Source organism: Rana temporaria, chromosome 2 (assembly GCF_905171775.1).
Source record: "Rana temporaria chromosome 2, aRanTem1.1, whole genome shotgun sequence".
Lineage (NCBI taxonomy): Eukaryota > Metazoa > Chordata > Amphibia > Anura > Ranidae > Rana > Rana temporaria.
The window spans coordinates 437953385-437976960 of record NC_053490.1 but is presented as its reverse complement, the minus strand read 5'-3'; the positions used below and the strand labels follow the sequence as shown (position 1 = coordinate 437976960).

General features: G+C 41.9%; 1 protein-coding gene across 1 annotated transcript in view; it reads left to right on the top strand.

The window, feature by feature from the left end:
* Nucleotides 1-23576, top strand: part of WDR81 (WD repeat domain 81) — a 72791-nt gene that overhangs the window by 26408 nt on the left and 22807 nt on the right. Inside the window, exons 6-10 of the mRNA XM_040338377.1 lie at nucleotides 5952-6117; nucleotides 7318-7483; nucleotides 11592-12257; nucleotides 17751-17896; nucleotides 19560-19739. Of these exons, the coding sequence (XP_040194311.1) occupies nucleotides 5952-6117; nucleotides 7318-7483; nucleotides 11592-12257; nucleotides 17751-17896; nucleotides 19560-19739 (1324 nt within the window). The remainder of the gene's footprint in view (nucleotides 1-5951; nucleotides 6118-7317; nucleotides 7484-11591; nucleotides 12258-17750; nucleotides 17897-19559; nucleotides 19740-23576) is intronic.

Here is a 23576-nt window from a genome sequence, read left to right as displayed (position 1 = left end):
TCGTAATCCGAGGTTCCACTGTACCTAACTTGTCATGCTTTGACTGTTGGCTCCAGCTGCTGTCATATCAAATCCAGTAAGCCGGGGGTGGGGCCGAATTCTGGTGTCTGTGTCTATAGACCCAGCAGCAGGACTCTGAAGCGTGCCCGCACAAGTGCCCCAAGGGAAAGCGGATCTCCGTGAGGGCACTTGAGAAGAGGAGGAGGCAGGAGCGCTGCGGGGGACTCCAAAAAAGGAGGATCGGGGCCTCTCTGTGCAATATCCTTGCACAGAGCAGGTCAGTATATGACATGTTTGTTACTTTACAATCACTTTAAAGTGGTTGTTAAGACACTGTAATATAATCTTCCTATTCTCTCTGTATCATAAGAACATGTGTCCCTGTGCTTGTGTAATATACAAAATCCACCGATCTGTAACGATATAAGCCCTGCTCCGGGCGCACAGCTGATTGCTCTCCTCTCTTCTGTCTCGGCTCACAGCTGCAGTGGGCGGGGGCCATGCCGTCCCGCTCACGTCAGCTCGGGAGTCAGGGGAGAGAGAGAGCCGACGATCAGCTGGGTGCCAGGAGCCGTTTATACAGGTACAGATCAGTGGTGGACAGAGGATAGGACATAAACACACAGCTGCAGACAGGAGAGCTGCGGCTGACGGAATCACACAAATAGACCTGAATGTCAGGGCTCAGCAGCCATGATTATTGTGGTCTGTTTGCGGGGGTGAGGGTATAGCCAGGCATGATCAGCCAGGATTTTTAGGGTAGACAGGGGGTCAAATAACATAGCACAAGCACTGTGCTATATAACATACTTTAAGGGAACAGGATCAGGGTTTTATTTGAATTTTTTGGGGGAGGTTAACAAATGCAAGCAGCTTTACTTTGTGTGATGTAAATGTTAGACTGTAGTAGGGATGTCCCGATACCAAACCTTTCCCCGAGTACTTGTACTCAGGGAAATGCACCTGATACCTGGGCAGTCAGGGTAATCGATGCGGCAGGAGAGTTGCAAGCACTGATCTGCCCCCTTTTCATCTGTTTTAGTTAAAGTCATACAGCAGTGATCGGTGCTTGTAACTCCCCCAAAGCCAAACGATCACCGCTGACTGTCTCCGTGCTGTCCCCCTCCGTGCTCCGTGCTGTCCCCCTCCGTGCTCCGTGCTGTCCCCCTCCGTGCTCCGTGCTGTCCCCCTCCGTGCTCCGTGCTGTCCCCCTCCGTGCTCCGTGCTGTCCCCCTCCGTGCTCCGTGCTGTCCCCCTCCGTGCTGTTCCCCTCCGTGCTGTGCTGTCCCCCTCTGTGCTCCGTGCTGTCCCCCCCCTGTGTTCCCCCGTGCTGTCCCCCCTCCGTGCTGTCCCCCCTCCGTGCTTTCCCCCCTCCGTGCTTTCCCCCCTCCGTGCTGTCCCCCTCCGTGCTCGGTGATGTCCCCTCCCCCCTCGTGCTGTCAGGATGGAGAGCGGAGGTAGGAGCTGCTAAATCCGGCTCCTACCTTTTCAGAATGAACAGAGTCAGTGATCACTGACTCTGTCCATTCACATAACTGAGCATCGTAACCTGTGTTTATGATGCTTCAGTTTATGAATGGGGAGGAGCTCCTCTCCATTAATTTTAGCTGAAGCTGCAGAGAAAGGGACTGGGGAATCTGTGTCCTTAGTCCCTTTCTCTGTCTTAAAGGGGAGATGTCAGAGGTCTGTTAAGACCCCTAATATCTCACCAAAGACCCCCAACAGGGCTGATTAAAAAAAAAAAAAGAAATAAAATTGCAATAAATATTTTTTTTTTTTTTTTTTTAAATATAATAAAAATGTAAATAAAAAACACACTGACAATCCACCCCCCCCCCCCCTAAAAAAGAAAGAAGAAGAAGAAATCACTGTAAAAAAAAAAAGTATCGTAATTGGTATCGGCGGGTACTTCAATAAAAGTATCGATACTTGTACTCGGTCTCAAAAAAGTGGTATCGTGACAACCCTAGACTGTAGTTTACCTTTAAAAATTAAATGTTGGTGGAACTGAAAAAATAAATGCTGTAGGCTTGATCACAAAAAAGAATACTCCAAAGGGTTTTGCAGTCCTGGATAAATATTTGTTCGGTAGTAAAGCTTTGATCAGTAGAAGTTATTCAGCAACAATTTTACCTTTTTAATTTCCGCTTTATCCTCAGATTGTGTACATATAAATTTATTTTTATCCTCAAGGTCAACATTGTTTCAATTCAGTACATCCTGCACTGCCATTAATACAATACCCAGTTGTTTAATAATACATAGTAGCACAGCATATAATAATGAAAGGAGTACATATTTATAAAATGGGCTCCTTTTATCTTCTATCTGCCTGCTCAGAGATGCATATCTCTACAATATTTTAGCCAGAAATTGTGATTTTTGCTTGGAGCATAAACTTCATATTTCTAAAATTATAATGTAGACAGCCAATAAAAACATATTGTGCAATGTTTGGGAAGGTGATCAAAACAGAATATGTTGGAAAGAGAGCACATGGATCAAGGGGAAGTTAAAAAGGAGTAATAGATTGAAGCAGGCGGTTTGAGTGCGGAGTATAAACAACAAAGAATATAATTTGAATGGTTAAAATCTGATTTTCTGCTTGTTGCGGTAATCTTGGCTTGGATTTAAAGGCTCATTTTATTTCTGATAATATTGAATAAAATTTTACATCCCTTAAAACAAGGGTACAACATGTTTGCGCTTATCAATACAGCCAGTGGTAGTCATGTTCGGATAGATGCAGCATTTATAATTCTATCCAGATTAGCCATACTTTTACCTGGATAAATGAGAACATTCAGACACTAATCACTACAGTGTACAGCCTTTTTGGATATGTAAGAATTACTTTTAGTAATTTTTTTATTTTCTTGGCATGGCGAGGACATTTTTAAACCCACAAAGTGAACTTGGAGGATTAATAAACTTAAGAACAAAGTTCTATATTGCAGGCTACTAGTCATCAACCATGTCCTCAGGGCCCACTAAAGGGCCATACGCACAATATGACTTTTTGACAACAAACTTTAAAATTAGCAGGTTTTCCAAAAAATCCGGCCGTGTGTACGATCCATCGGACACATTTTTTGGTTTTCATCGGACAAATGTTCGCTCTGCAAACGGACAAACTTTTCGGCAACAAAAGTCCTATAGTGCAAAATCGTATGTACAAAAGTCCATCAGACATTTGTACAAAGTACAAACACGCATGCTCAGAACCAATGTTAAAATCAACCAACAATAGCAGAAGTTGACCAAAGGGTGGCGGTAAAGAGCTGAAAAACACGTGATTTTGGGGAAGTTTGTTGAAAAAGTCAGGCGGTCCGTGTTCATCCGATTTCCCCCCTCCCCCCCCCCCCCCATAGGGGAGAGCGGAGAAAAGACCGGGCGGTCCCTGCGGGGATCAACGGAGCGATCCCCGCTGAGCAAGTGGAGGTTCACTGGGCAGCCCCATGTGAAAGAGCCCTAAGGCGTTTTTCAGGCATTTTGCTTTAGGTGACAAAACGCTCAGATATGAACAGGTGACATCGAATTAATGGGATTTTGCTTGTTGGGTGTTTTTTTTTTCAGGCGTTTTTATGAGCTGAAAACGCTCAGGTGTGAATGCAGCCTCAGTTTAAAATTGAAATGAAATGCAAAATGTGTGTGTGTGTGTGTGTGTGTGTGTGTGTGTGTGTGTGTGTAATCGCTGTTCTTGGCTGCATAAAGCCCCTTACACACGATCGAACCTTTGTCTGACTAAAGTCACATCGAAATTCCGACGGAATTCCATCGGAGTAAAAAAAGAACATGTTCTAAACTCTGATGGAATTCATTGGAATTTCCAAAGGAATTACTCCGATGGGGCATACACACGATTGGAATTTCCGATGGAAAAAGTCAGATGGACTTTTTCCATCGGAAAATTACAATCGTGTGTACGGGGCTTTCGAAGCTCAGAGAGCTGGGGAAGGAGAAGCAGTAATACACAAATCTTTCCAGTGTATTGCTCTGTGGGGTGGGGTGTCAGTAGAAGTCTGATTATTGAAGGACAAGCACTGTTTTCCCAGCACAGTCAGAAAACTGACCACACTGGGAAGGCTGTGCACTTATGCACAGCTTTGCTCAGTTTGAAATAGGAAAGCAGGAAGACTGGCAGGATCATCTGGAATTTTTGCAAATGAAGCAATACAAAGAGAACCATATACGTTTTAACATAAGTACATGGTACAGCAGCGAGTACAGAAAATGCCAGGTGATCTAGCTAGAAATAGAATAACATTGTCACTACCTGTCGGCTGGCCTGGAAGCATAAAGCTGTTATTTTATTTGTGTAAACTACTAATGCCATTATCCTCCATGTAATGGCGTTTAACATAGCCAGACATATTTAAAATCTAATCTGGGTGGCAACCTAGGCTCCCTCCATAGGTGCAGTGGAGGGTTGATTGCAGACATCCAGGGACAGGAAGTATGTTAGGCTGGCCTAATATTTGTTTTTCGACCAGTCAAAAAATACAAATGTATTTTCCCACCCACACTTGCTTTCAGAATACACTGATCAGCACTGAAGCCAATCTACAACAGCTTGCAGATAATTCGATCGACTTCTGTCGAACTGGAATGACCATATATGGATTCAAATTCGGCCAGTCCCAGCTGAACCAAGTGAATTTTGATTGATCTATAGCTAGCTTTATTCACAGGATTACCAGATAATGGGGGGGGGGGGGCACTAATGCAAACACTACACTACATCTAAAAACTGGTAAACTGACAGTGCTCATTGAATTCACCACATTTTTTCAAAATTTCTAAGTGTTTGGTACTGTCATCCCAGAAAGGATAAGGCCGCGTACACAGTTTCCGCGGACATGTCTGACCGTGTGTACGGCTTAGAGGACAGGTTTCCAGCGGACAAAAGTTTCTTGGCAAGCTAAGAAACTTGTCCGCTGGAAACATGTCCGTCGGACATGTCCGATGGTTAGTACACCTAATCGGACATGTCCGCTGGTTATGACGTGTAACCAGCGTCCCGAAATCCCGCGCATGCGTCGAATTTATTCGACGCATGCGTGGAAGCATTGCACTTCCGTGTTTGAGAACATCGGTGTCTTCTACGTCACCGCGTTCTCTGTCCGCGGGGATTTCGGTCTGATGGTGTGTACACAAATCGGACCAAAAGCTCCCAGGAGACATGTCCGATGAAAACGGACATGTCTCCTCGTGTGTTCGGGGCCTAAGGGCAAACATGTATGTAGGTGTGTAAATACTGCATGTCTGTGTTGATAGATCCACTCTTAAAACCTTTCCTGATTGTTCCTTTGGGGTGAATTGTGCTGGGGTGTGTGTGTGTGTGTGTGTGTGTGTGTGTGTGTGTGTGTGTGTGTGTGTGTGTGTGTGTGTGTGTGTGTGTGTGTGTATATATATATATATATATATATATATATATATATATATATATATATATATATATATATATATATATATATATATATATATATATATATAAAAATTACAGTCTCTGCAAAGTCAAACTTATTTGGTTTTGGATAAAATAGGTTAAAAGGGGGGGGGGGGTTAAAACCCTTGCCATCTAATTATTTGCTGCTTGTGCACCAGATTTCCCTTCACTTCCTGTTCCAAACCACAGTACAATACATTTGAGAACATTTCCTGTTCACTAATACGGCTACAATCACCTTGGGGAAATCTCCAAGAAAGAGGGGAATTCCCCTCTTGGACAGTTGTTTCTTTATTGGGAGATTTTGCCTTCCATTTGTCACCAGGACCAATGGGTGCACAGACCGCAATAAAAACATAAGAGGGTTTTACCTTCATCTGTTTTCTCTAAAACTACTATAATTGATATGTTAAACCCTGAAAAAATTGTATCCTGTAGTGGTGTGAGGGCTGGTTTTATTCAGTTATGGCATATCCACTGAACTGTTTTTCTTTTGTAACAGGTTCCCAAACGGCCCTCAGGCACGTCTTGCTTTGTGTGTCAAGTGCAGCAACCTGATTTCCCTCATCTGTCTGCGAATAGGGAGAGAAATGGTCCAGCAGCATCTTGGTGACGCTTTAAGAATCTTCTTTAGCAACTTCACTGTAATGCAGGAAATCCATCAGCAGGTATGCTTGCAATCCATTATTTTTCTGTCCACTTATGATAATAATGGATGTATGTATAGGTGCTGACCATTATTAAACATGAAAAGCAAGCAGGCAAGGTAGTGCATAGCCCTACTAACCAACAGTAAATGATATAGCTGGTGGCACTGATCGTTTGTGGAAAAACCTGAAGGCTGGTTGTACAAAAGTTAATCGATGGATCAACTTGTGTACAACCAGCTGGCCCCTACATGGATCAGAATTCGATGAGTCCCTGCTGAACCAGCTGAATTTCAATCCCTGTATGGCCAGCTTTAGAGCTGCTCCGAGTCCTGTGCATACTTGTATTATCTCAGTGAGCCTAATTAGCCCTTCAAGTTCTTATCTTGGAATTGCTGACTGGTTGCTTTTTATGTTACTTATTACTTATGATTACTTATGTTGCTAACAGTAGAACAAGGATAATGTTTGAGTAGTTTTAACAGAAAACTGGGCAGGGTTGATACTATTCAGTCCACATTGCTGTGCTGCCAGCCTACAATAGGAATTAAAAGCTGAATGCATTTCATTTTCATTTTTCTGTACTTGGGTCTTAACATAGATAAAACATGGGGACATTTGCATGTTCTGCAGAGATATACTGCCTAAATATTTGTTTACATTTCGCCATGACATACAATGCACGCTATATTTGCTAGTTTAGAAAAATATGAACTGACCAATTCTTTCTTTTTCTTCCCTTTTTTTTTTAAAAAAATACCTTTGGATAGTTCAGTAAGTGATTATGGTAGCTGCATTAAACTAAGCTGCTATTTAACTCCTTGCTCTTGCAGAAAATAAGTATAAAAGGTATGTCATTCTGTCATTCAGTTGCTAAGTACAGACAGATCAGACTACGCCTGACCTCAGTCTGCATTTCTGAGAAAACTGGCTTTAGGTACTTCCCCTTCTATAAGAATAATACATTGGCAGCTTGTCGTCTTTTTATCTACACGGTGCCCCTGACAGAAGTGTATTTGCAACTGATAACTTTTTCCCTTCAGCCTTCAATGACTAGAGGGTGAGAAATGTTCTTTTGTCCAACACACAAATACTGTTTCAGCGATGAATTATGTCTTTGCAGGGAGAGCAAGTTACAAAGAATCAAGGTCACTTGACTGAGTGCTTGTCTTATGTGTTTTTTTTTCTTCCTCTTTCTTCTTTATAATATCTGCATTCTAGGGCCTGTCTGCAGAGACACAGAATGGTTCGGAGCCATGCGTAAAGAGTGTCTACTGCTCAGATGGAGGAAAGTTACCTGTGGATCTGGCTATAATTGAAGAACTGGAAAAAGTATACAATGCTGAGATGGCATATGCCACATTCATACCATTTTCCTGTCTCATAGGTGAGTTGCAAACATTGAGGCCACACACCAACATGCTCATCCAAGGCAGCCAAAAGGCAAGACCCCCCCCCCCCCCCAACATGCTACGGGGACACAGAAAATGTTCCTACTATAGCATACTGTTCATGTGGGGCAAATATAGGACTTAACTTAAAGCGGAGTTCCACCCAAAAATGGAATTTCCGCTTTAAGTGATGGTGACCCCCTGACATGCCACATTTGGCATGTAATTTTTATGGGCACCCAGCTCCCACTTCCTCCCCGGGCTCTACGACGCCGGAAGGAAGTTCTCCTCTTTCCCCCCCTCCCTCCCTGCAATCTTCTGGGACACGTCACAGGTCCCAGAAGATTGCCCGACCATTCACAGCATGGCTCACGCATGTGGAGTGTGCGCTTGGCTGTGAAGCCACAGCCGAGCGCCCACAGTTAGAATGACGGTGCCTTGGAGAGGAGCAGAGCTCCGTGAGCCCGCATCGCTGGACCATGGGACAGGTGAGTATCTGATTATTAAGTCAGCAGCTACACTTTTTGTAGCTGCCAACTTTTAAATGGGTGGAACTCCGCTTTAAAGTGTAAAGTAAACCTCCCTGTTTAATCTACAACTGCCGTGATGCTGCACATATGATCAGTTATGACACCAGCCATTGGATGGTTTGACAGTTTGGTTGAGAGCACAACCAATGGGAGTATTACAGTTCCGACATGTGGCAGAAATGAAACTGTTTTATGGATAGGTTTACTTTCGCTGTAACAGAGGAAAGGAAACAAGTTCTTACATTACCTGTTCTCCTAGTATGCTCACCTGTTTGAATTACAAGCCAGTTTATTCAGACTTCATAGGGCCACAGGTGGTTCATTTAAACACTTGTGTGTGTTTCCAATATAAGCTCAATGTTTTTTTTTAAAAGGCCCCTTTTACACTGGGGCGTTATTCGAGCAAATCCTCATCTGCAATCCCAATGTGCTGGTAAAGCACCGCTAAGACCCTAACGTTTTAGGGCGTTTTTACACTGCCTCAGTGTGAAAGGGTAAGGCGTTTTTACAGCGCTTTCAATTCATTTCAATGGAAAGGGGGCGTTTCTGGAGCCTTTTTTTTTTTTTTTTCAGCGCCCAAAAGCTGCTCCAAAGATGGTGCTTGCAGGACTCGGTGAGAAAGGGTCCATTGAGATACATGGAGAGCGTTTTATGTGCGTTTTAATAGCTAAAGCGCTGTAAAAACGCTTCAGTGTGAAAGGGGTCTAATGTTTCAAATACACCTGTCATAAGAAAAATAATTGGGCTGTTTTTTTTTTTTTTTATCTCATAGATCTGGTTAAATTATTAGAAGATAGATCCCGATTCTTTCACGATTCTCGCGGCATAACATAATCATCTTTCACATTAAAAGAAAAAAAAATTGGGCTAACTTTACTGTCCCCCCCCCCCCCTGAAAATTGCATTTGAAAGACCGCTGGGCAAATACAGTGTGACAAAATATTGTAGCAATTGCCATTTTATTCCCTAGGGTCTCTGCTAAGATAAATATAATGTTTGTGGGTTCCGAGTAATTTTCTAGAAAAAAATATTGATTTTTAACTTAACAAGTGTCAGAAAAAGATTTAGACTAAGTGGTTAAACTTTCTGCATTTACACACAGAAGTTTGATCTAAGGCCCCTTTTACACGGTTGGGGACCATTCAGGTCCGCCTGTCAGTTTTGTCGGCGGACCTGAACAGCCGCTCCATACATCTCTATGGAGCGTCGGATGTCAGTGGAGACACGTCCGCTGACATCCGATCCGCTAAAATCAGACGGATGGCGATACGTCGCCATCCGTCCATATCGGATCGGGTGAGATCTGATGAAAACGGACATGCTGTCTGTTTTCATCAGATCTCTCCATAGGAGACAGCGGCGCTGGACAAGCCCCTCCCCGCTCAGTGAGCAGAGAGGGACCTGACATCCACCGGCTCAGCGGAGATCTGCGGAGAGATCTCGCGCTGAGCTGGCGGACCGCTGAAAGCGGATTTGTCCCTGTGTGAAAGGGGCCTAAGAAGGAAGCGTTGGTTACAATGTTTCATGTTGTTAAAAACTTGGCAGACTGCCCGGACTTTTTTCTTTACACACAAAGAAGTTTATCCCTTTGATCTAAGAAGGAAGCATTAGTTACATGTTTCCTGTTAAAAACTTGGCAGACTGCCCTATTTTCTTTTGACAGTTGAGTGAGCAGATAAAGTGTCTCCACTTGTTATATGAAAGAATCGGCAAACTCTGGAGATCGTCCGGTGGGTTGAATCGAGATCATGTTTTTTTAACGAGTAATTGTGCAGCTCTACTGTACAGCAACTATTTAATCAAAACTGTACCTTTTTTAGCATTTCTTGAGCTTTATGCAAGTGACTGTGTCTAGACCTGATAAAAGCATCTAGGGGTGATGAAGTCATCAGTCTGCTGCAATATGTTTCTATTTCTTTATTCTTGCATTCATTGATCTCCAGATATTAGGAGATGGTAGAAATTTCGTAATTAAGTACCAGCTTCTGTGAAAGGAGGAGTTGGGTGGTAAGGGAGGACAGGCAAGCTTCTGCACCAGAAGATTACAGCCACGGGGATGGAGGTTTTTTTTTTTATTTATTTTTTTAAATTGGCTCAGCAGAAGAAATATTAAGATGCAAGCTGACTATGCCAGCTCTGATCTGCTTCCGTGCTTAGTCCCCTTTCACACTGAGGAGTTTTTTCAGGCGGTTTAGCGCTAAAAATAGTGCCTAAATACCACCTGAAAAACTCCATCCCTGCTGTCTCAATGTGAAAGCCCGAGGGCTTTCACACTGAGGCGATGCGCTGGCGGGACCGCTCCAAAAGTCCTGCCAGCAGCATCTTTGGAGCGGTGAGAGGGGCGATGTGTTTACTGCTCCTTCACCGATTCTTCCCATTGAAAGCAATGGGCACCGCGGTAATACCACCGGCAATGCGCCTCTGCAGAGGCGCATTGCCAGCCGTATTAACCCCTTTTCGGCCATTGGCAGGGGTTAATTCCGCAGCAATTCAGACAGTATAGAGCCGCTAAAAATAGCAGCGCTATACAGCCACCGCACATCCTGCCCCAGTGTGAAAGGGGCCTTAGTGTGGTCAGAATGAAAAAGTTAGAGAGAGACCTAGCAGGATCAGCGGATATTTCAGAGGATTTGGCAGTCAAAAATTAATAGGCTAGATTTGCATTAAATAAAATTAAATTACAGACATATACACGATAATTTTTTTGGGGGGGGGTAACATACACTTGCATGGTAAGACTGGTGTGCTTCTCCTCCATAGGCCTTTTTGAATCCTCTTTAACCGATTGCCGACCACCGCACGCAGATGTTTGTTGACTGAATGGCACAAGCAGGCAGATTGGTGTACAGGTACGTCCCTTTAAATCTGCCGCCCATTGGGCGCGTGCCTCACAAGCGTGTTTGTGGGTCCCGGGAACTCGATGTTCCCGGGAGGATGCGATTGTGGTCTGCAAAGGCAGAACAGGGGGATGCCTTTGTAAACAAGGCTTTCCCCTATTCTGCCTAGTGACACTGTCACTGATGGCTGTTTCCCCCGTGATCGGGACCGGTCATCAGTGACGTGTCACGTATAGCCACGGCCCCCAACAGTAAGAATCGCTCCCTAGGAAACACTTAACCCCTAAAAAATAAAAAAAGGTAGCCTTTAGTATTACTTTGAGAGCACAACTGTACATAAATATTTGTATGCATGCAATGCAGTGTCTAAACGGTTGCAGTGGTTGGCAACAAGTGTTCCTGCAGACTCGCTGCTGTCAACCACCTTTTCCCACAAGAAGATTAGAACAATGGACCAAAGCGTTTGCTTTGCTTCGGTTGAGACTCTATTGATCTTCCCTTTTTTTTTTTTTGTCATCTCTGCTCCAGCTTTAAAAGCAATGTGACCACTTTCAGAATTTGATTTTGGAATCAGAAACTGTAGCATAACTTGTTGTGAATGACAGCACACATATAGAGTATGATCCTCTGAGGTGTGTGATATATTGTGAAAAGCCATTTACCATGCAGCTTTTGTAAATGATTATATATGTTCACTACTCTATAGTGATATGTGCATATATGTTTTTGTTTTCAAGGTGATGTTATTAACCAATTGGTTCCAAACCACGATTTAATATGGAAACTTACAATGGTTTATCAAGAAACAGTTATTCCAAAGGAGATTGACAACCAATCACTGCCCTGTGAGTACAGTGGTAGAACAAGTGTCCCTCGTCGCAGCTTGGAGGAAGACACCCAGTCGGGCACCTTTGGGAGTGTCCTGGTTGGAAACCGTATTCAGGTCCCAAAAGACAGTCAGGCATCTCCACCAAAGTCCACTTGCCGCAGCCCTGTAGCAGAGACCTTCCAGTGTGATGATAACACTTTTAAACAGGATCTTCAAAGGAGTGCCCATGGACTATGTGGAAACTGGCTGGCATACTGGCAGTATGAGATTGGCGTGAGCCAGCAGGAACCTCATTTTTACTTTCACCAGATCAAGCTCCAGAGTTTCATAGGCCATTCTGGAGCCATAAAATCTGTTAAACCACTTAGCGGAGAAGATTTCTTTCTAAGTGGCAGTAAAGACAAAACAGTTCGGTTGTGGCCTTTGTACAACTATGGAGATGGCACCAAGGAGATTGAACCACGTCTTACTTACACTGAGCACAAGAAGACTGTGTTCTATGTAGGCCAGCTGGAATCTGTACAACAGATAGTGAGCTGTGATGGAGGCGTATGCATATGGGACCAATGTACAGGTATGAACCAACACATTATTAGTAGGCTGCTGATGGTGCAGTAAACTAAACTGATATTTTTTATTTTTTTTTAGATTATTCTACTGATCTTTTTACCACCCCTTATTCCTCCTCTCCCGCCTCATCAGCATGCTGACATTTTTAAGTAAAACTTTTCCGGTTTCATTGCACACTTTATTTTAGACTTGTGACATAATCGTTGGGTCTTTGTGCTTCTCCATGCAATGCGGGTAGAGCATAGTGGTTAGGGGCCAATAGGGTGCTGAAGATGGCTTTCTGAAATCACTACAGCAGCCTGCATCAGTACTCCTCAAGATCCCTCAGTCCTCCTCTAAAGAGCCCTCAGTCCTGAGGTAAACAATGGGCTGGTTCTTGGAAGGAGTGGGTATTCCTAGGAATATTGTATTCTCATGCAAACTGCCCTAGGTTAAAGTATTTATTTTTATTTTATTTTTGGTTTTGGATAGAGGGATTAGAACCCCTGTCAGATTTTATTTTTATTGCTGTCTGTGCCTTCGTTAAGGGATAAGTTCACCTTTGGGAACATGTTGCATGTTCCACCTGTTTTTAGGGTGGTAGATGTAGCATGTTCCCAATGCTGCAGTCGCTACCCAATTCCCACTCCCTGTGACAGTAGTGTGGGTAAAAGTTCCCCATACTAGCTGTCCCTTTTTTTTTGTTTGTTTTTAAATCAGCTCAGCCGTATGGGGCTCCACTCACACAATCCAAATCTTGGATTGTCCCTAGAAAAGTAATGAAGGGGAGATCATCTAATGGGGACACTAGTTTTGGTGACCTGTGCGTCCTCAAGGAATTCCCTTAACTTGCAGGGATTTCCTCTCACTTCTTGTTTGGCTATGGGACAGGAAGTGAAGGGGAAGCTCTGCAATGGGACACCAAAAAAATCTGCCTGGGGTTATAATCCTCCCTTACTCTATCCAAAATGAAAAAAAAGTTTTTCCTATAGTTCTAGTTTAAGCCCACAAGTAAAGGTGAGCTGCCATCTTTGAAAAAACTGAAACCAATGAATAAAAGGGGTGGGCTAATGGCAGTAGGGCGGGGAAGGGCTGAACTTCCTCCAGCCAGGAAATGAGGAAGGCTGTATTTGATTTGCTGCAGATTCCATTATACACTGTGAGAAGCTCACAATGTGCAGTGAAATCAAGGTAAGCAAGGGTGCAAGATTAACCACTAGACTACCGCCTGTCACTGGGAACCTGATGCGCGTGCCCGGCAGCCGTGATGTCCGCCGGGCCCCCGCGTTTGGTCAATAACTGAGCAGGACCGTGGATCTCTGTGTGTAAACGCAGAGATCCACGTTCTGTCAGGGAGAGGAGACCGATGCTGTGTCCCTTGTACATAGGGACACCGATCGGTCAGCTCCCCCAGTCAGTCCCCTCCCCCTACAGTTAGAATCATTCACTAGGGTACACATTTAACCCCTTGATCGCCCCCTAGTGTTAACCCCTTCCCTGCCAGTCATATTTACACAGTAATCTGTGCATATTTATAGCACTCTTCGCTGTATAAATGTGAATAGTCCCAAAATGGTACTGATGTGTCCTCCACAATATCGCAGTCATGATAAAAATTGCAGATCGCCGCCATTACTAGTAAAAAAAAAAAAAAAAATGCTATAAATCTATATGCGATTTCTTTTATTTTATTATTTGCCAAAAATACGTAGAAGAATATGTATCGGCCAAAACTTTTTTTTTTTTTAATATATATATATATATATATATATATATATATATATATATATATATATATATATATATATATATATATATATATATATATATATATATATATATATATATATATATATATATATATATATATATATATATATATATATATATATATATATATATATAAATATATATATATATATAAATATATATATATATATATATATATATTTTTTTTTTGGGGGGATATTTATTATAACAAAAAGTATAACAGTGTTGGGTACAGTTGGGTACAGTGTTGCATGACCGTGCAATTGTCATTCAAAGTGTGACAGCACTGAAAAATGGCTTGGGCAGGAAGGGGGTGAAAGTGCCCAGTATTGAGGTAGTTAAAGGGTAAGTCTGGACATCAGATTTAAATGATAAACCATTATTTAAGTACACTCTAGGGCAGGGGTAAGCAACCTCAGCCCTCCAGCTGTTTTGAAACTACAAGTCCCATGAGACATCATCATTGCAAGACCCTGACAATTACAGACTCCTAGAGGCAGAGGCATGATGGGATTTGTAGTTTCACCACAGCTGGAGTGCTGAGGTTGCCTACCCCTGCTCTAGTGTGTATCATCGTATTAACCTCCCCACCTCCTTTCACTCTGAATAAAAAGTTGCTTAAAAGCAAATGCAATGATGGTCACGGAAGAAAAGGGGATAGCCTTAAAATAGCTCCATGATGTAAAATACATGGTTTGAGCATGCCAATGATTTTTCTTTAGATTGTGTGTCATACCAACGTACCGACTACTGCTGTCGCAAGCCTGCTGTGCCAATATTCCCGTTAAGACATTTACAGCATTAATCACCATCAGCCTCCATTTTTTTTTTTTTTTTTCTTAGCCGGTCTGTGTTTAATAGGTTAATAAAGGATTTATGCACTGAAGTGCACCTTCTTTTATTTTTTTTCTATGAGAAGCTTGCTTTTTCCTCTGCTAGTCAGTCAGTGTTTTCTCTGCAGCCTGCCAAAGATTGGCTTCATACATTTAAATACCCTAAAATATCCTTCACACCAGATGTGAAAGCCATATTTAGTCTGTTGCATGGCATGTAGAAATCCAAATTAGAATTCTGAGCTCTGTTCCTAGACGCCACTAAGGAGGCACTTGTATGCCCCCTCCACATTCGGGGGGTACACCTGAGGCAGAGCCAACTACAAGATAGTGGACTCTTGCTGCACTGGAACTACAGGCTCAAATGCAAGTAAATGTCATCTTTATGGGAAGGCCGTATCATGTACACTGCCTCAGTAGGCCTTGCTTACTACTCTGTGTAAACCCTGCTGGGGATTCTTAGGAGTTTTTTGAGAGGCATCTGAAGGGTTTAGACAGTTGACAGGTATATGCGGTCTGTTGGCTACTAGGGGTCACACACTGGTAATAATCTTTCCAGGTCCCCAGTATGTCGTGGGGTGGCTTAGGTGCATTGCTTCTGGGCAATAAATGCTGCCTTATTCTTAATGATACAAGTGCATAAATTCACTATCTATAGTCTGTTAAAACAAAAAGGTTATTACATATAAGAGAAGTAGGGGGGTAAGTTTGATCTATACAGTAGTTCAAAAAGATTGTACAGTATATGGCTAGCAGTCTTCTAAAATAATTCCCTTTCTGCCATCTAGTGGCTGGTTTTTATATGGCTGCTTCTGCTCAGTTTCATCGGTATCAAATGTAACTTGTTTTTCAAATTGAAATAAACTTTTGTGTTATGTGGTAATTTGCACCTGGTTGCACTTTAAACTGATAAGTACATTTTTGCAAATAACTGTCTACAAAAAAAAAGAAAAGACTTCTGAGTAAGTCTAAAGTTAAGCCTTTTAGGAGAATGTGCCTTCACTAATTGTTTATGTACAACCATTACAAATGTCCAGTAATACATAGTACCATAATGCTACAATCCATGGTTGCCATTTTAGACATACCAAGAACTTACAAGACAAATGCCCAGCAACCCACACCCCCCCCCCCCCTTATACTTAACTGAACCCCTCCTGCCCTCTGGTGCTTCTACCGACTCACCTCTGCATTCGGTGAGTCGGAGAGCGGATCCGCCAGAGTCCCTATGATCGTTCGGAGGCCAGGTGTGATGTTTTGACGTCACGCCCGGCCTCTGTATTAGAAAAATCTGTGCTGGGAAGCTGAGATCGTTGTGGTGTTTTTTTTTGTTTTGTCTTATTGACCCCATATCTCACTGTAAAGAGGACCTGTCATGCTATATTCCTATTACAAGGGATGTTTACATTCCTTGTAATGGGAGTAAAAGTGATCAAAATTATTATTATTATTATTATTTTTTAAAGTGTCAAAGTTAAAAGTAGAATTAACAATATATATATATTATATATATATATATATATATATATATATATATATATATATATATATATATATATATATATATATATATATATATATATATATATATATATATATATATATATATATATATATATATATATATATTTTTTTTTTAACGTGCCCCTGATCCTGTGCTCGCACGCAGAAGCAAACTCATACGGAAGTCCCACCCACATATGAAAACGGTGTTCAGAACACGCATGTGTGAGGTATCGCCACAAACGTTAGAGCGAGAGCAATAATTCTAGCCCTAGACCTCCTCTATAACTAAACACATGTAACCAGTCAAACTTTTTAAAGCGTCGCCCAAGTACCGAAGTTTGGTGCCATTCCACGAGCGTGTGCAATTTTGAAGGGTATCATATGGGTATCTATTTACTCCGCGTAACATCATCTTTAACATTATGCATAAATTGGGCTAACAAACATTTTTTTAAAAATTTTAAAGCATGAAACTGTTCTTTTTCCAAAAAAAAGTTCGAAAAATTGCTGCGCAAATACCGTGTGAGCTAAAAAGTTGCAACAACCGCCATTGCATTCTCTAGGGTCTCTGCAAAAAAAAACACATATGTTTGGGGGTTCTATGTAATTTTCTAGCAAATAAATGGACAATGTAAACTAAACTGTGTGGGGCAGATCCACAGCGCGAGTACGCCGGCGTATCTACTGATGCCGGCGTACTTTCAAATCACCTGCGGTGTATCGTTGTTTTGAATCCTCAAAACAAGATACGACGGCATCTGGGTTAGATCCGACAGGTGTACGTCTTCGTACGCCTTCGGATCTAAGATGCAATTCTTCGGCGTCCGCTGGGTGGCGTTCACGTCGTCGGGTATGCAAATTGGCTATTTCCGACGATCCACGAACGTACGAGCGGCCGGCGCATTTTTTTACGGGCGTCTGGTTTGGCGCTTTTAAACCCCCAAAACTCGTTGCCAACTGTTTGGATTTAAAGTAGTATCTGGGCCTTCTAGCAGTGATGTGACTCTGATTCTGTTTTCATCTTTTGTTTCAGCAGTGAAAAATAACTGACAGGGATTTTGACCATTCCCTAGTTTTTAGCATCCTAGTGAGAAGCTCAGACTAATGCCGTGAAACAAACGGTAGTGTAGACTTATTGGTTTGGGTTTATAGCAGCCTTGAAGGGAAAATGTGTTCAAGGGAACAAAAAGGTATAATTGGGTATAGTAGCAAAGAAGACGTTGTCTCCTGTCACCAGTTTAGAACCACTATATATAATAGATATGCCTAGATTTACTATTATTTTTTGTATTGCCAGGTATGGTGTAGTGATTGTGTGTCTTTATGTTTATATCTTGTTGAAGGCTTGTCATTCTAATATAATAATTAGCTTAACAATAACTTCCTTTTCAATGTTTTCTGTGTTATAGGTAAAACCATTCGGACTTATGAGGCTGGAGATACTAAGGTACCCATAACAGCTGTGGCGACAATGCCTCCACCTTACTCCGGTGTGACATTTGCAAGCTCTGACTCAATGCTTCGTTTTATTGATCCTCGGAAGCCAGGACTTCAGGTTCTTAATCTATACCATTGTGTTAATTATTTTTTTGCTTTGCCAAAGATTTCTATATGGTTTCCTGGCTTGTGAGCTCTCACTATCACTGCTGATATGTTGCATACTAGGTAAAGTTTCCTGGTCACTCCACTACTGTGTGCTTCTAAAGATTGCACAACAGACATAGGCCCTTTATACAGATTTGTATTTGAATGTCCACCATAAAGAAAAATAAATATCATGTAGCAAGCTAATGAATTAAACCCTTCCCCACGCAAAAAAATAAAATAATTATTTATATATATATATATATATATATAATCACCATTTTGGGATGAGTTTATATATTTTTTTTAGTTAAAAAATAACAATGTTATACTTGCCTGTACTGTGTAGTGGGTGTGCACAGAGCAGCCCCGATCCTCTTGTTCTCGGGTCCCTCTTTGGTGTTCCTGGCCGCTCCCTCCTGTTGAGTGCCCCCTCAGCAAGCAGCTTGCTATGGGGGCACCTGAGCCGAGTCACAGCTCCCGGTGTCCATTCAGACATAGAGCCCCAGCCCCTTTCTCTCCTCATTGGCTGATTGGCGGGAGCCGCTGGCGCCGCACTGCTGTCTCAGCCAAGGAGAAGGGGAGTCTTAGGCAGCCGAGACATTCCTGCAACATCTCTGGATCTAGAAGGGACCTCAGTTAAGTGTTAGGAGGGCTGCTGCACACAGAAGGCTTTTTATCTTAAAGCATAGAACGTATTAAGATAAAAAAAAAACTTCTGCCTTTACAGCCACTTTAAATCTTGGTTTTTGGACATGACCGGTTCTGTCAGAGAAGAAGAGAAAGTCAGCACTAAACCCTTAGACCTCACAATTTTAATGGGTTCATATTACAATGATGACACCAAAATGTGCAAAAAAGCATAATGCGCCAACGTTCCAAGGCCACAACAGACCCCTTTCTCAAGGTGACAAAGGATAGACTAAATGTAAAAATACCTTCCACTTGCACTTATCAGTCCAGGGTCTGTGACGTGTCCCAGGAGATTGCGGGGAGGGCACAGGGGAGTATCTGTATAAACTAGGTACCCACTCCCAACAATTGGAAGCAATGGCTCAGTAATTTTAGTTATAAGGTTCTCTTAAAGGCCTATTGTAGTCCTGTGTACCAATACACAGTTGTCCTATTACTATAGAAGCTCTAGTAGTTAAGTCAATGGAAAGTTTAGGGTTGCCAGTGTTCACACCTATCCAGTGTTTTTTCTTAGGGTTATGGTACTTATTCCTCCATATCACAGTAGAATCATTCAGCAGATTATGCTATACTATATTATTTTACTATATTCTTTATAAACTTTTGTTAAAGAATACACTGCTGTGAGTGAACATAAACGTTTCTACCACTAAACTTAATTATGTCCTTATTTAAAGATTGCTGGGTATAAAAGGTAGGGGGTCTAATCACTATATAGTAGGTAGGTTCTAATATCGTAATTCCAAAATACCTTAATCTACCCTAAACCTTCATAATCTAAAGAACAAAAATGAGAAACGATGACCATGCTTTCATAACCCTACCCTCTGCTTTTCAACATATTACTATTTTAAAGACTACTATTGTGCCTGTCATTAGATGTCATTCATCAGTTTTACTATTGTTAAATGTACACTGATTTGTCTCTGCTCTCTCCTTAGCATGAATTTAAGCTAGCCAACCATATGAATGCAGGCCTCATCCGTTACCTAGCAGTTAGCCCAAATGGCCGCAGCGTTATTGCAGGTTATTCATCTGGATTCATTATATTGCTGGACACCAGAACCGGTCTGGTTCTACGAGGGTGGCCTGCCCACGAGGGTGATATCCTTCAGATGAAGGTAAGTTGAATGTAACACAAAGGAACGTGTAATATATACAGTATGCGTATCATTTATCCGAAGTCTTTTTAAAAAGAAAGTAAAGTGCAGATGCAGTAAACTTCCCATTAAGGAAGTCTATAAAAGATTCCAGCTGTAAGGTTTGTAAGAATGGACTCTGCTACAGATCATTTCATGCATTGCACCATTCTATCCTGAATACTTGTCTCTTCCTAGTGGCTGCCGATTACTAAGACACCCACACAGTAGTTAAATAATTGTTAAGTGTTGTAGAAAAGCTTTGGATACCTTTTCTGGTTGTAATTCTGAATAAAAATTCTGAGGAACACGTCTTTAAAACCTACTGTACAGTACACACTTATCCTTTATTCTAAAATAGCTGTATTACCTTGGGTAGCTTTACCCTAATGTCTGTATGTGTTGTGGCTGCAATTCTTTCTGTTCTTAAAACCCACCTTTTTGTCTCTTTTGGCATTTAAAATATGAGGATTTAGGTTTTCATGCCGTCATTCACCTTAAATGCACTCCTATTTGCTTTTTTGTTGCTTAGTAGTGGATAGAATGATCAGGTGGAATTTTGGCTTACAAGTAAACACGACTCATCATATGTCCATATCAGTCTGTCACTGTACTAGGATGAGATTATTTTTCCTGCCTAATTAAGGGACAGAAAATCAAGACATTAACAGATAAATTCTCTCCCTCTGCACTGTGTTTTTTTTTTTTTTCCCCCTAGGATAGAACCTAGAAAGTTTGATCTGCAGAAAGTATAGTGGAGATACTTTTTAACCTGCAACCAGGAGGGATTGTTCCCTGCTGGAAATGTGTGGACCTGGGGTTATTTCTTTGGTAGATGCTGGTGAGGTGCTTGAGTACTGCTCTCTATCACAGGCAGCAGTATCCCTTGATCTTACAGGTGGAAGGTGATATTAAAAAATATCTCCAATTTGGCAGTCTGGATAAAACCTGAAGCAGCTGTTTCTTTTTTCCATTCTATTAAAGATCAGTTCACCTTTTGGAACATGTTGCATGTTCCACCATTTTTAAAGGTGGAACATGTAACATGTTACCACATGCAGCTGCAGCTGCTCCTCACTGCCTTCTCTCCCTGTCACAGCAATATGGGGAGAAGTTCCCCAGAACTAGCTGCCACTTTTTGAAACCAACACGCCCATTCGGGGTCCGCACACACGTCATTCGTTCAGAGCTCCATGTATGACGGAACTACAAGTTCTGACATTCTTTGCTACTGTCGGCTTGTAGTTCTCAATGAACTTCCATGGCGCTGTTGAGCGCTGTTGTTCATTGAGTCTTCCTGTTGGTGTGACACTCCCTGGCTGTACAATGTACAGGGCAGACTGCTCACGCTGAGGGTCTGCAGGAGACCTGCATGGCATCAGCAATCTGCTGATCACTAGTGCAATGCTTTCCAGGCTCCTAGAAAAAATAAATGTGCGTATTTTTTATCTGCAAAGAAAATGTCCTTTTTTTTTTTTTTTTTTTTTTTTAAGTGAACTTATTCTTTAAATAAAGATAAGACCACTAGAGGGCAGCATTATTTCAGTTACAGGCTTCATTCCTTGGAAACATAATGACACCAGATACCTAAAAGGTTGGCTGATGAGTTCTCTCTGACAATATTCCTGTCTATTTCTTTGGTTATCCATCAGCCCAAGTCAAATATAAAAAATAGAATTTCCATGCCTCGATTGCCACTGTCTTTGTGAAGGTATTAATCAGGTACATGGTACATCTATTGGGAAAGCATACCTAATATTGGGGTCCGTCTGGTATAATATGCAGGAGCACCACCTGATCAGGGCTGTACAACCTTAAAGCACTACTTCTTGTTACAGTCAAGTTAGAAGGTTGAGCTTGTTTGCATTATGCTACAGACTGTAGTCCCACTCTGATCTGGTTGTCTGGTAAGGCCCCTTTCACACTTGTGCGAATTTTCCTGCGACTTTGGATATCAGAGTCACATGACAAGTCATACCCCATGGTTTCCAATGATCGCCATTAATATCTGTGTGATTTCAAAGTAGTCTCTGTACTACTTTGGTCTGACCTTGATGCAAGTTGAGCTCCATAGTCCTCCAAGTTTACAAAGGCATTCCCTGAAATCGCTGGAAAAAAATCACGTGGCTTTCAAGTCACAGCAGTGTGAAAGGGGCCTAAATATCACTGGTATGCCTTTCATAGACTGCCTAGAAAAAAAAAAATTACCCTTGCATTTAATGTAGTTGCAATCAAGTTCAACAACTGCATCCAGGTACTCCCTTGTGCTTTTGGTAATGCCCATGTGCCGTCCGCATAAAAAAACAAAAAATCACACACAAGGGACATAACTTATAGGCAATAGGATGATGAGTCCCTTGTGATTATTCCTCTTCAATTTTGAAAAAATCCAACTCCACCAATGCTACCACAATCTTCTGGGGCAGCAGGGGTTAAAAGAATTACGGGAGCTGTCAAGGGTGCTCATCCAGTGCCTATGTCTATCCAGCAACTCCATTCATAGAAGCTGGTACTACAGCTTCTTTGAGTAAAAAACAATCTATGAAAGAGGTGGTGATCCTTTCAGACATCCACCCCTTCTCCATTCATAGATCCTGTTTATTCCATAGAAGCTCTAGTACTGGCTTCTGTGAATTGAGTAGCTGGGAAGAAAAGGGTGGGCATAGTCAGGCTCTCTTGATGACAGTCTCTTGTCAAACAGTTCTACTAACCCCTGCTACATGGAAGATTATAGCAGTGGGCGTGAGGGGGGCATCGGTGGAGGAGGTATCAGCAGAATACAGATGATGCTTCAGCATGTGGGACACATCTTACTGTAAGTTATGTCCCTTGTGCTGATTTGTGTTTTTATTTTACTGCACTTAGGCTTTAAACTCTTCTTTTATGCCTTTCTTCTTCCAGATCATATTACATTATTTAGAATACACTGGAGATTAAGGGAAGGGGTGGGGCTTTGCGCATTGTGGTTTTTATTCCTTTAAGTTAACTAGTACCCTCCACGTTTTACATTAAGCTTTGAGTTTTCACTCGTGCGACTTGGGACTGCAAAGATGCATGACAAGTTTTGTGAAAAGGTAGGGGAAAAAACTGCGCTAGAACCCAAATAAACAAAGAAGGAAGCTTCTAGCACTTAAAGTCTGGTATAAATGGTGGGTAATTAATGCAGCGCTAATAATCAACAATATAGAAAGTGCACACAGGAACTAACACAATGTGAATTGTGAAATGTAAACAAAAATTTGAGTAATAATGAAAGTTCAGAGAAGCGAGTAGGCTTCAAATAACAATGTGAGAGAAGTCCATGTGAAGAAAACACAATGAAGGAAAATTCTTCCCGTTTAGATGGCTCAGAGTGAGAGGAAAATAAGTTGTCTGCAGTTGCTCTCAAAATCTTCAAAACATGTACAGATTAGGTACTCTTACCAAATGGGGTGGACACATCTGTTATACAACAGTGGCTCATACAGGCTTGTGATCCCAGATGGTCTGGATCAGTGTTAGATGGATCCTTGCGGTCCCCAGAGGCCTGAATCAATCCTGGATAAAAATGGTGGTCCAGCAGGCTGAGGTATGGAGTTCACACTCTTCCACTGACAGATGAATACCAGGGTAATTCCATACGAACTCCAAAAATAAAAAAGGGAATAGAAAGAGATGCTCCCAATGGTGCAGGACAAAACACGTTTGGTTTATTTATAAAAATGTCATATATGAATGACAAATAGTGATCACAATAAAACATATAGAAAGCAATGTGGGGTGCAGTAATGCTCAGCTGACGCGTTTCGACTCTAGCGGTCTTCAGCTGGGGCATCAGTT